The sequence below is a fragment of the Miniopterus natalensis genome, chromosome 7, assembly GCF_054644295.1.
Source record: "Miniopterus natalensis isolate mMinNat1 chromosome 7, mMinNat1.hap1, whole genome shotgun sequence".
Lineage (NCBI taxonomy): Eukaryota > Metazoa > Chordata > Mammalia > Chiroptera > Miniopteridae > Miniopterus > Miniopterus natalensis.
The window spans coordinates 74578854-74592543 of record NC_142087.1 but is presented as its reverse complement, the minus strand read 5'-3'; the positions used below and the strand labels follow the sequence as shown (position 1 = coordinate 74592543).

General features: G+C 42.1%; 1 protein-coding gene across 1 annotated transcript in view; it reads left to right on the top strand.

The window, feature by feature from the left end:
* Window positions 1-442: 442 nt before the first annotated feature.
* Window positions 443-13690, top strand: part of B4GALT5 (beta-1,4-galactosyltransferase 5) — a 70885-nt gene continuing 57637 nt past the window's right edge. The window contains exon 1 of the mRNA XM_087819162.1: window positions 443-600. Within this exon, the coding sequence (XP_087675288.1) occupies window positions 486-600 (115 nt within the window). The 5' untranslated portion in view covers window positions 443-485. The remainder of the gene's footprint in view (window positions 601-13690) is intronic.

The following is a 13690-nucleotide window of genomic DNA, read 5'->3' as shown; positions in this document are numbered from 1 at the left end:
GCCCCTTGGCTCCCGGGTGCAGGGGTGCCAAAGCGCAAAGCCTACGGGCACTTGAGCGACGCTCCCCGAAAGCCTGGGCGGTGGCCGCGCCGGGAGAGGGGTTGTAGCCATTTGGCGACGTTCCCTGCTGGCGCCGAGCTGCCGCCAGGGCCGAGCGGCGAGCGCGCGCGCGCGGGTCTTTTGCTACGGTGCCCGGCGGCACTGGCCCCGCCCCGCCCCGGCCCGCCCCCCGCCGCCCGCCCGCCCCGCCCCTCCCCGCCCCGCCCCGCCGCTGCGCTCGCTCCGGGCCGCTCGGGCCCTCGCTTGCTTCATGTGTCCCGGCCCGCGGCGGCCGGCGGCTGGGAGCGGCGAGGCGGCGGCCGGCGAGACCCGGGAGGTGGTGGCCGAGGCCCAGGCGGCGGCGGAGGCGGAGGCCGAGGCGGCGGTGGACGGGAAGCGGCGGGAGCAGGCCCGGCCCGGCCCTCGAGCGGCCGCCCGGCTGCAGCATGCGCGTCCGCCGGGGGCTGCTGCGGCTGCCGCGCCGCTCGCTGATCGCCGCGCTCTTCTTCTTCTCGCTCTCGTCCTCGCTGCTCTACTTCGTCTATGTGGCGCCCGGCATAGGTAGGAAGGGGCCTGGGGCCCGGGGGGGACTGCCGCTCTGGCCACGAGGGAACTCCGGGAACCCCCGCCCTGCCCTGAGGGGACGCCGGCCCGGAGGCGACCCCGAGCCTGGCCCTCAGAAGCTGCTGGGACCCCGGCCTGACCCTCGGGAGACGCCAGGACATTCCCGCTCTCTGCGCTCGGACGGGCTCCGGAACTCCCCCCCCCCCCCGCCCCAAGCCAGCCTCCTGCCCTCCTAACCCCATCCCCTCGCGAACGCGACCTGCTTTCACACACCCCTCCTTGGCGCCGGGACACCCCCTTTCCCGTCCTTACCTCCCTGGAACCCTCTCTTCCCGCTTCTCGGTTCGATTAGTGCCGCTCCTCCTCCCCCGGGGTCTCCTCAAGCCCCCGTTCCCGGCATTCCGCGCACCCCAACCTCGCCCGCCCGCCCGCCCGCCCGCCCGCGGGTCCCGGCCGAGCGGCGAGAGCCGGGTCTGGAGGCGCCCCACCTTCCCGGTTGCCATCCATCCTCCCCCTCCCGCCTCCGCGGTCACTCCACCGTTTCCCTCTCGTCATCGCTACCCTTTCTTCCCTCCGCGTCCCCCCGTTACATCCACCTCAGGTCCTCCTCCCCGACACATCCATTCTCTCCCGAGCGGCTGGATCCCTTTGCTCGCGCAGCGCACCCCTCCCCCGTACGGAGGTCCGCTCCCCATTCGCTCTACTAACCCCGTGAGCGTCCGAGCCATTTCCCCGTCTCTGCCCCACCCCCGCCCGGCCTACCCCCAAGGGCACACTCTTGTCACCCCCACCTTACGCACCCCCCCCGTTCGTCTCAAGCCCCCACCCCCTTCTCCCGCCCCCTGCCAGTTTCTTCCTGAATGAAGGCTTAAGATGCTGCCCCAGCGCTTCCTTTTTCTTTCACTTCTGCCCTCTCCGAGCCTTGAGGGTAGAGAAGGTGGCCCTTCTGTATTCTCCGGTGCCTGCTCTGGGGTCAGAGGGAACATTTAAATTGGCCCTGGGGGAGATGTGATAAAGGCCTCGCGTAGATGGTGTCAGGTGGGAGGGAGGGGAGTGGAGACAAGATGGGTTGGGTACTCATTCTGCTCAAAGGCACGTCCTTTAAAGGAAGGACAGCCCCTGAAGAAACGGAACCCCTCTGCCCAAGACTTCATAAGACGACGGAGCAGACGTCTAGGACGTGAGGAGGGATTAGGAGGAACTGTATAGGGAGTGTTAAGGTCAGAGGACGTTGAGGTCAGACTTGGATTTGAGTCCCTGCCCTGTATGACCTTGGGTTAGTTATTAAACCTCAGCTTTTCTCCTCTGTAAAATGGGGTACTATTCCTAACCTCATAAAGTTTTAAGGATGGAAGTAGATAAATTTCCTTTTAAAACGCTTATCACTATACCTGATGCATAGTTTTCATAAAAAACACATACACGGACAAAAACTTTAGTAAAAAAAGGAGTAGATGGAAGGTTTCAGGAATGTATTTGCCTGACTTGGTGTCACCATGGAGCTCTAGAGAAAACCTCAGTTTAGGCTGAAAAATTATCAGGGGATGATGTTGAGGGCAGGGTAAGGAGAGTAAATTCTGCTAGAAAAAGTCTGGATTATTTGGATGTTAGGAAAAGGCTGATGGTTTAATTAACTATAGAGAAATACCATGTGGGATTGTAGTGGTGACTAGTGCATTCTGAACTAGCTGAATAGAGAAATTTCTAGATAGGGCAGGATAGTCTCTCCTGATTTTGTTAAAGAGTATATTTCACTTGATGGTTAGTATTGATGGTTTGTACTATAACTGGGTCTAGGAAGATAGAACAGGCAACATCAGATTGCCCTAGGTTTGTGAGGTGTCCAGTAGACAGAGTATATGGCCTGATGGATCAGTAGATAGGAATTTTGGCAGAACAAGAACAGGTTGAGGGAGGGGAGGGGCGGGGGCGGGAACAGGGTCGAGGGGGTCAGTGGGGGGAAAAAGAGGACATCTGTAATACTTTCAACAATAAAGGGAAATGAAAAAAAAAAGAACAGGTTGAGTAATTAGTAGAATTAATTGAGAAGAGCCCGTTAGCATATTGGATATTAGACTCTGATAAAAATGGGTGTGAAATGATGGATTTGGACCTAGAGGCAGCCTTGGAGCCATAACCCCTTTTGTGAAAGTGACAGGTTATTTCTGCTGTGGGTGCATAAATCAGGCATATCTAAATGGAAAAATATATCCCTCTGGGATTGTAATCACCCTTCTGATTACAAGGATTAGAAGCCAAATTCTCCAACAGAAATGGAACTTATCAACTTAATTAAAATTCCTCAGTGGTAGATTTTTAGGTCATTGGAACCCCAGTGAAAAGTGATGGGCTTTTACCATGCTTAGATTCCTATATCACTTATCACTGAAAAGGCTGCAAAGCACTTAAATTTTCCATTGTATCTCCTTAAATATAAGTCTTCTAAAAGGCAGATCTTCTTAGGACTTATATTCTGTTAGTGAGAGAGGATGTGGAGTGGTGTTAGGGTTCATGAAAGCATGGTTGGTTAGATTCAGCCAATTTGGTGGTTTTGACTAGGCTTTCCTGTTAATGAGCTTAATTTTTCAAATGACCAGGTTTGGACAGTGGCATGGCAAATCTTTTTAAAAGGTTAAGGCAGTCTAAAAAACTAAAAGGTTTATGTGCTTTGGGATATGAAGACCTTATTTGAGATAATTATTAAAATGAGCTTAGAAAATAATATTAGGTCAAACCCTATGAAATTTCTGTGTTTGCAGGGAAAATACAGTTTTATATAATGGCGGTTTGGTATGGCTCAACCTAATACATTTCCAAGTAATGACAATTGTTTTCTGGCATAATGGAAAGTGTCAGACTTGTATTTCCTTCCAGGTTTAATTTTTTCCAGTCCTCTCTTTTGATTTGCTTTATATACCCTGTGGCCACATTTTGCTCAAGGGCTAAAGAGAAACTATCACTCCAAGAGTGTGTTACAACTGTATTCAGAAATAGGTAGACTTGAATTTGAGATGAAAAAAAATCATGTTGGTTATAAAAGTTTTAAAGTTGTTCATATAGTATAACCCAGCCACGGTTTCAGCCTAGCCATTAACTTAATACTTTTGAGATCTAATGCTAACTCTTAATGTCAATGACTCATAGTTTCAAAGCAAAGGGAAATTTTCCTGGACTTGAGGGTCACCTGAAATGGGAGGATGTACTGTTTGACCTAGGAGATTGGATGTGAGGAAAATTACTAAATATGACTATAATAGATTTGTAACAAATACAGAGGACTCTTAGCTACTTTAATATCCCTATCCCAATCCAATTAGTATTTTTTTAATATGGCTTCATTGGACATTATGTTTTTGTTAATTCAAAAGTAATGTTTTATATCAGCAGTTTAAAAGTAGAAATGAAAAGGATGGTGCAGGAAGTGTGATGGAAGTGGTGGATTTGAAAAAGGAAGAGGAAGGTGATAGGGTGATAAAAACGCCTCTTTCCTCGAGTTCTCTGTGCCCCTCAGCCTGAGTGATTCTTGTTTATTTAATCACTTATTTTACATACACTGTTGAAATATCCCTGTTCCTTTCAGGGTTCTGAAGAAAACTTTGAACTTATTTATGATCCTTTACCTTAGAAAAGACCTAAGAGCTCAGAGTACTTCCACATTCCAGTCTGACCAGGTCTTTTAGGAGATATGTGAACTATTTATAGATGTACATATGAAGTGTTGATTTAAAAACATCTTCATGAGTTTATGATGCCATCACATGGGAAGGTTGTATAGAGGTTCCTGACCTTTGCAAATTGTTAAATGTTGCCAATTTTGAGAGAGGTGCCTGTGCATGGTTAGAGGTAATACTCTATGCACTGATGAAATTTTATTAATTGCAATTCTACCATTTAAACTAACATTTCTTTTGTCCTTTGATAATGGAAAGGAAATGGGGAATGGTTTTTCCGTTTTGGCCTGCTTAGTTCCAAGAAAAGTTTGATTTATGGCTGGCTTTTGGAAAGCAGGAACCAGTAATTCTAATCCAACCTGACTTGACCAGATGACCTTGAGCAAGTCACTTGATTCTCTGATCTGCTTGGCACAAAAAAACAAAGCTGGTTGAAAAACTAGAACTACATCATAATCAAACTTTTAATGAATTGTTTTTACATATAGAAAGTTGAGAATTCATCCACATTCTATACGAATACTAGTCCTAAGATTTTAGATAAGATACATGTTTTGTATAACCAAATGCAACTTTTTCTAATAACTGCAGGACAGTTGCAGATTTCCCCCAGGTTAGTATTGTATGAAAATAGCTGTTTCTCATTGTTTCTCACATGAAAATGTGCTCTAAATGCCTCAATGCACTTAGTTCCTGAGCTTTTCTGGAATGAAATAAATGTGAAATGTGGATTATTTTATTTTAGAAAATTAAGAAGCCTCACCCTGTTAAAGACACCCCCTCTTTCCATATGTGCCTGCATATGCACACTTACATGTTTTCTTCGAGTATTGTGTCATGTCATTCTTCTCAGAAGGAAACCATATTTGGAGAACAGGTTGGAGTTATAAATCTGAACAGCACCTTTTTGACCAGGACTTTGGTCATGTTTTATGCCCTCTTTGCAGAATTTTGCTATGTTGGAAACAAGGTTTTGGGTTTGGAGTTGAAATGTCTTTAACAGTGAAAATCTGCTAGACTTGGACGCTTTTTGGAAGCAGCCGTTCAGACAGTATCAGTTACTTTTCCAGGCCATCAGTACTCAAGCCAGTAGATGATTCTGCTCCAGTCCAGTTTCCTGCCCCATGCTTGACAGGCCAGTGGGAGCAGCCTACAATAAATCACCTGGAAGGAAGGTCTCTTTGTGTTGCCGTGACTCTTTAGAGCTCTCAAGGGAGTAAGAATTCCAAAGCATAGATCCAAAATGCTACTGACCTACTTGCCCTAATTTTACAGTTTTTTAGATCATGGAAGATATGTTGAACACATCGAACCATATAAAGCAAGCAAAACTTTAGCAAGCAATAAGTAAGGAATGCGATGCTGCTGAGGCCTGTCAGAGAAATGAGAGAAAACTGGAGGTTAACGCTGGCCAAGATAAAAGATAATCTGAAGCAAACAGATTGGGTGTTGGCTTAAAAGAAATTAATGGCGCTATCATGAGAAGAGGGAGGCTTGTGTGTACTATTAATGAAAGGGCAGTTACTCTTTAGTTTCTAATACTAGCGACATAAAGGAATGTGTTTCTTTACACACTATGTGTATTTTTGTGGAACGTTGTGAGGATATTAAAGGAATGTAAGATCTGTGGATCAATAGTACAGTATTTAATACAGTATGAGTGCCTATCATGTTACCAACTATGGGAGTTAATTGAATTCTAGTCTGTTGACTGCTTTTTTTATAGATGATCATATAAACCCATGTCGAGTCATTAATTTGCCTCAAGCAGAAAATTATAAGATATTCCTGAGGCAGATACAATATGGTTGAAAAGGCAAGATTCCTCACAGGAAACAACTGGAGAAAAATAGAAGGTAGTATGTAATCAAGTGCTAAATTGTATGATACTGACCCATAATGAGATGGGGTTCAGACAGGTATTCATGCATTTATTCAGCAGATAGTTTTTTTCAATTCCTCCTCTTGTCAGATACTCTTTTGTGTATTGGGCAGTGTAGAAATGAATGTGGGGGAGCATTTCTGGACGTTTTTGTCCTTGTGGTGCTTTTATTCTAATGGGGAGACAGCCAATATACAAGATAATTTCAGACAGTGGCAAGAGTGACTGAGGGTCTGTTTTAATATATATCTTTATTGATTTCAGAGAGAGGAAGGGAGAGAGAGAGAGAGAGAAACATCAATCATGAGAGAGTCATTGATTGGCTGCAGCCCGAAACCCGGGCATGTGCCCTGACCAGGAATCAAACCCTGGTCACCTGGATCCTAGGTCGACGCTCAACCGCTGAGCCACGCCCGGCTGGGCTGAGGGTCTGTTTTAGATTGAGTGGTTAGGGAAAGGCTGATTGAAGAGCTCACAGGCCTGGGGGGAGTGGTTGGGGTGAGTTTGGGGAGCACTCAGTACATGTAAAGGCCCTGAGGCAGGGATGAGCTTGAGTGAAGGTTGACTGGATTTTGTGAGTGAAAGGTGAGTGAGTGGTAGGAGATGAGTTCAGAAAGGTAAAGGAGGGGTCAGCATCCTGTAGGCCATGATAAGAACTGTAGAATAGGACTGAACTTTTAACTTAGAAATCAGCCTGACCTAGATTTGAATCAGCCCTGAGTGGGCAAATCATTTTCAATTTTCTTATCTGCCAAATAGAGGATATACTCTCTTTCTGAGTGTTGTTGTGAGAAGTAAATGGAATATGCATTTATAATGGCTTAACACAGAGTTTGACACAAAGCTCCATATTTGTAATTATTATTTATAACCTCAGATGTCCAGTTGGTCTAATGCTAGTACTACACTGAGAGTTAGGAGGATTTGGCTACAGTCTGACTTTACCAATAACTAGATATAAACTTTTACTTCAGTTTTCTCATCTGTAAACTTAAGTAATTGGACAGATTCTAGAGTCCCTTTTGCATCTGATATTAACATGATTCTGAGCAAGTGTGAGTTGAACCTTGAATTATGAAAAGGAATAGTGACTTCTGTCACTATTAAAGCCACCCCATTTTTAAAAATTCAGATTTCAGATTTCTCATTCACTTAGTCTCCCACCTCTACTGAAATACTGAGCCATAGATTCTGCAGTGCTGCTGTAATGGTGAAGTATTTGTGTGTAATCATCAGACTTCACAGTTTCACTTTTGGGGTGAATAGCAAGTTCATACTGCAATACTATTGTTTTAAGACATAAATCTTAAAGAAGACAGATTTCTACACTGAAGTCTATCTTTGAAATTGTTGTGACAAAGAAAGGGGGGGAAAAAGAAATTTGTGTTGCCTTGGTCAAAGGAAAAAACTAAAAGAATTTTATGGAAATATCTTTTGGATGTTAAGATCTTCACCCCGTTTTGTCCTCTGGGTAATCCTTTTGAGTTTTAATCTTATAAATCAGTCCTTTCCTCTAGCTTCATACTTTTGCTTTTAAGCATGAAATAGAGCCCTGGACTCATTCCCTATTCTCAGTCCTCTAGGTAACTGGATGTTAAATGAAAATGAATATTACATTTTGACCCAGTAATTCTTTTTATATTGTGGCTTTATACTGGAGAACATTCATACCTCCTGCTGATCCCGTGAATTCAGTGTTTTCCCAAGCATGGGAATCACACTGAATAATTTAAAGTGCTATCTCTTCTCAAATTCCCCCTTTGCCTCCCTTCTTTTGTTAAGTGAGTAAGCAATTATTAGACTCTAGGTATTGTTCCTCCCCCTTCCCAGGTTACAGAAATATGCAGGTACTTTGCATCAACTAGAAGGGAACCTGGTCATTGTTTCTGAGGTACCTTACGTACTGTCATCAATTACAAACAGTGCTCTGAGGCAATTAGTGGCCTGATTACGAAGATGAAAAAGGTGTAGTATCAGGTACAGGAAAGTGTACATTGTAGGAAAGCTCAGTGTTGTGTTTTAGAACTTAAATTAATCTAGGGTATACTAGTGAGTGCAACTGTTTATTATTAAAGAGCTGAAAAACATTTAAATATCAGTAGAAAGGGAACTTTTTTCACCCTTCAGGTGGTCCTCTAAGTATGATTAATAGACGTTTAAACTTTTGCCTAATTCTCATGTGTTCAACACCCCTAAACTTAGAAAGATGGAAAAACGGGAATATTTTTTCCTCATAGAACTACTAATTGCCCCATTTTGAGGAGTTATGCTTTTAGGCACCAAGACTAAATTATATTCTTGATTGTGATGTGTATTTTTTCTGATCAGTAGACCATGGGCTGAGGAAGGTCAGACAATAGTGTTTTTCTAAATGTGTTGTGGTCATGTTTGTGTAGTTAAAATCTTTTATTCTAGTTTAGAAAAATCACAAAGTTGCCAGTTTAAGGAAGTTGGGGCAAAGATGATAGTAGACTGGCTTTTTAGGGTTCTTAATGTACTTATTTTGATTCTGTGTATTTTAAGTAAAAGAATTTACTCTTAACTTTTGAATAAAAGCTTATAATTTATAGAGAGAAGTTTTCTGGATTATAATTTCCTTGTGCCTAGGATAGGGCCTCCATTATATGCAATTAAATACTTAGTGATGCGAGTGAAGAAAACACTGAATTCACTGTTGCCAGGGCACGCCAGCCTCTTCGTTGTTGGATTGCATTTACCCTGAGGGGAGGAATGCTTTATATATATATATATATATGTTTTTATTGATTTATTTCAGAGAAGAAGGGAAAAGGACAGAGAAATAGAAACATTGATAAGAGAGAGACATCAGTCGGCTGCCTCCTGCACACCCCCTACTGGGGATTGAGCCCACAACCCAGGCATGTGCCCTGACCAGGAATGGAACCGGGACCCTCTTGGTTCGTGGGTCTACACTCAACCACTGAGCCACATCGGCCAGGCAGAATGCTTCCTATATTAATCCTGATTTTGAAATGCTTTGTTTTTTCTTGCTTTTTTTGTGTGTGTGCATGTGTGCAAACATAAAGTTTGCCATGTGTTTTGATCATTTAAATGTGCAATTCAGTGGCATTAATTACATTCACAATGTAACACAACCATCATCACTATTTCCATTACCCTAACTCTGTTACCATTAAGCAGTAACCCCTACCACCCCCTCAACCTAGTTTCTGTCTCTATGAATTTGCCTTTTCTGGATACTTCATATAAGTGAATCATATAATATTTGTCCTTTTATGTCTGGCTTATTCCACTTAGCATGATAGTTTCAAGGTTCATTTATATGGTAGCGTTAGCGTATGTCAGAACTGCATTCTTTTTATGGCTGAATAATATTACATTGCATGTCTTCATCTGTTGATGAACACTTGAGTGGTTTCTACCTTTCGGCTATGGTGAATAATGCTGCTATGAATTTTGGTGTACAAGTATGTGTTTGAGTCCCTGTTTTCAGTTCTTTCGGGTGTATACCTAGGAGTGGAATTGCTGGCTCATATGGTAATTCTATTTAATTTTTTGCAGAACTGCTAGGCTTTTTCCACAGTGGTGGCACCAATTTACATTCCTGACAGCAATGTATGAGAGTTCCAGTTTGTCCACATACTGGCCTACACTTGTTATTTCCTGTTTTTTCTTTTCTTTTGAGTATAGGTATAGGCATCCTTGAAGGTGTGAAATGATGGTTCATTGTGGTTTTGCTTTGCATTTCCTTAAAGACCAGTACTGTTGAGCATCTTTTCATGTGTTTATTGGCCATTTGTATATTAAATATTTTTTTTCTTCTGATTCTTTGAACACCAGTTGATAATTCTTTATTCACCAGAGCCTTCGTTTCCCCATGCCTTCCCAGTCCATGACACAGGCACAAGATGGCAGGTGGTGATGAGAAATGGGCTGCTAGGATGGTCCCTGGATGACTGGGAAGTATGTAGGTGTGTGATGTGAGCACAGGGTTATTTTTCCCTATTTCCTTCAAAACATTATCAGAGAATGAAGAAAGTGCTAAAGAATGAGGAAACAGAAAAATCTAACATGTAAAACCTGCTGGCTCCTGCAACTCTCCTGATAAAATTTGGCAATTTTTTTTTTTTGGTATCAGCGGAACTTCAAAAGTATTTATCTAAACGTGAGTGATAATGTAGTGATTAAAGACAGGCAGGTACTTACAAATTTTTTATATTTTGGGGCCTGTGATAAAAGAAAAAAATTACAACTTGGCTATACATTTGCCTGATTTGGCTATTTTCTCAGAGCTAATTTCATTAATCTCTACATGTTACATCCCTACAGTGATGAATGAAGCCTAAATCATATCTGTTACTTTTTTTAAAATCCTTACCCAAGGATATTTTTTTTTAAATGAATTTTAGAGAGAGAAGAAGGGAGAGGCAGAGAGAGAGAGAGAAATATCAATCTGAGAGAGAGATGGATTGGTTGCCTCCCATACGTGCCTTGGCTGGGGATCAAACCCGAAACCTGGGTATGTGCCCTGACTGGGAATTGAACCCATGACCTTTCGGTGCATGGGATGATGCTCCAACCAACTGAGCCACACTGGCCCGGGCTCTCTCTTACATTTTAACTCTTTGGCTAGGGAGCACAGCTTTAGGTTAGTAAAAAATGTTCAGAGTTTTGAGTGATTTTATTCTCCCGGGTGGATGTGTTCAGTTGAGGGTCAGTTCATCTGGGATTCAATTGGTGTTAACATTCCTTAATTGCCAGGAATAATAGTGAATATATTTTAATTGTAGACATTTAAGACAGCAAAAAAATTTTAAAGAAATTTTTGAAAAGACATAGTTCAATGTCTTACCCCATTGGGCCCACTGGTTGTGCCTGTTCTTGGTAGGGATTAGTGGTAGTGGTGCTATTCATATTTATTGGGAATGTTTCTGCTGTTTATCTCCTGAAGAGCGTGATGCTGATGAGCAGTACCTGAAGTTTCTTAAAATAGATGCTCTCAGGACCAATGGAGGAGGGATGCATTTACATGCTGAGGCCTCTTCCCTTAGACCTTGAAGAGTGTTAGACTTAGAAGACTTAGACTTAGTAGGTGCTCAGTCTATTTATTTGTCAGATATGATGAATCTTGTCTCCTCCCCTTCAGTGGCTCTCATTGCTCTTAGGATACAATTCAAACTCATTATTGTAGCTTATAAGGCCGTTGGTGACCTTGGCTTCTGCCTCCCTTTTCAGCTTCATTGTGCTCCTCCTCTCCTTTCCCTCCAGCCATGTGGGCCTTCACCTGGTTTCCAGCACAGACTAAGCTCTGTCCTTGTCTTTTTCACTGGCTAACTCCTATACTCCTGCCCAACCTCAGACCTCTAATTCAGTGTTAAATGCATGAGCCCCATCTCTCTTGTTCATTGTTGTAGTTCTAGTGCAAGGGTGGGGAATGTCCGGCCATATGGCCTGCAAAATCATTTGGCCTGGCCCTGCCAGGGCAACCACAGGCAGGACTCAAAATTCAATAAATTTAGGAGCTTTTTCATAGCTAATTTTTAAGTTGATGATTTTGTATGGCTCACAAATGGTTATAAATATCCAAATGGCCCTTGACAGAAAAAAGGTTCCCCACCCCTGCTCTAGTGCCTAGAACACTGTTTTGGCACACAGTAGATGCTCAGTAAATATTTTGTTGTCAGTGAAGTAAAGTTGAGGCAGCAAATCTGAGGTCCTAAAAGGTACGTCTAGCCAGTCCCCTGCTCATTTGAGTAAGTTAAAGGTTGATGTACTAAATACTAAGACTTCAAGGTGAGAAACTAAAAGAATTAAATAAAAACATGATGGATTTGTAAAAATGTTAATTATATTTGAAAGTATGATTCATAGCATAGTTTCAGATTAATTAAGCCCAGTGCAGTCAGATGTTTGGTTATATGGGTTTTTGATGACAAGTAGGAGTTTTAAGTTTTACCTATTTAGGATTCAACATGGACTTTAACCCTTTTAAGTGCTTTGTATCTTATGTTATATAGCATGAATATGATAATGCTTTGAAATTGAAAATCACAAATGACTGTATTAATGGTTTGTCTTGTACATAAACTTGAAATTTAGTTTAAGAAGATGGATAAACTAGGAAAACAGTCCTCATTTAGAATGGGGGCAGATGCAAGAAGTTTTACACATTGCTAGGAGCCTAGTTTCTGATTTTTAATTACAAAAGTATTTAGGTTAATGGCTTTGGTATTTTCTAATTTATGGTAATAGCTATTTCTTTATGTCTTGAATATACTTGCCTACCTTTGAGAGGGAGTTTTTGCCTAGGAAATGAGAAATTGTCTTATATTATGCTACTTTCAAGGATAGATGAGGAAGAAACACTTTCTGAAATCGGAAGTCTATATGGGTGGTATAGGAATAAATCTGTTATTCATAAGTAGCTAGTCTCTAGTGCTCCATACTATAGGATGGAAGGTGGAAATGACCTCTATTGCTGAGATTTTTCAGTAATAGCTTAAGCTTGACTAGTGGCAGGCTTTATCTGAAAGGGACAGGTGGAATCCTTCACTGTGTGTGTGTGTGTGTGTGTGTGTGTGTGTGTGTGTGTGTGTGAATGTGAGAGTGGGAGGGTGTGAAATGTTTGGGTTTTGGTGTTGGTTTGATATTCTGTTTCATTGTTAGCTTGCTTGCGTGCCTGGCTTTTTCATTCTGGTTTTAAGTATCCAGAAATCTTAAGATTTGTGTGAATTAAAAGATTTGGATTTATTTGAATTTCATTTGTCACTAGGGGTAAGAGCTACTTTTTTTGGTTGGCTTTATTTATGTTTAAGATAATGTTTTTCCTTAATTATTTTGTTTTGTTATAGAAAATTTTCAAATATATACAAAAGTAGAATGAATAGTATAATGGACCCCCATGAACAAAGGTAATTTTTTTGATGTGACCTTTATATTTATGAAAAATTAAAGGTGATAGGGCCCAAAGGACCCCCAGCCCCAAACAACAACAACAACAGTAAAACAAAACAAAAGTACAAGCTTTGCCTATTTTACCTGGATTTTTTAAGCTTTTGGATGATCGGATTTCATTTTTGTTCAGATGTCTTCTTGATCCAGTTATTGGAATGAGTGTTTCCTAGTGTATAAAAAGGGAAGCCCAGCTGGGCGTGGCTTAGTGGTTGAGCATCGACCTAGGAAGAGAGAGAGAAGACAGCTATCAACACAGGATTACTGTGAGGGCTTATTTAAAAAAAAAAAAAGTTTTATTGATTGATTTTAGAGAGAGAGAGAGGAAGAGTGGAGAGAGAAAGAAAAAAAAAAATCAACCCATTGTTTCACCCATTCACACACTAATCGGTTGATTCTTGTATGTGACCTGACTGGGGATTGAACCCACAACCTTGTCTTATCTGAATGATGGTTTAACCAACTGAGCTACCTGGCTAGGGCTACTGTGAGGTTTAAAGAAGAGAATATTTGTCAGATGTTTGCAAGTCTTGATACTAGATAGATAGATATTCAGCAGATAAACCGTTTACAGTTTCTTAGTCACAGTGCTAAGTTGGAA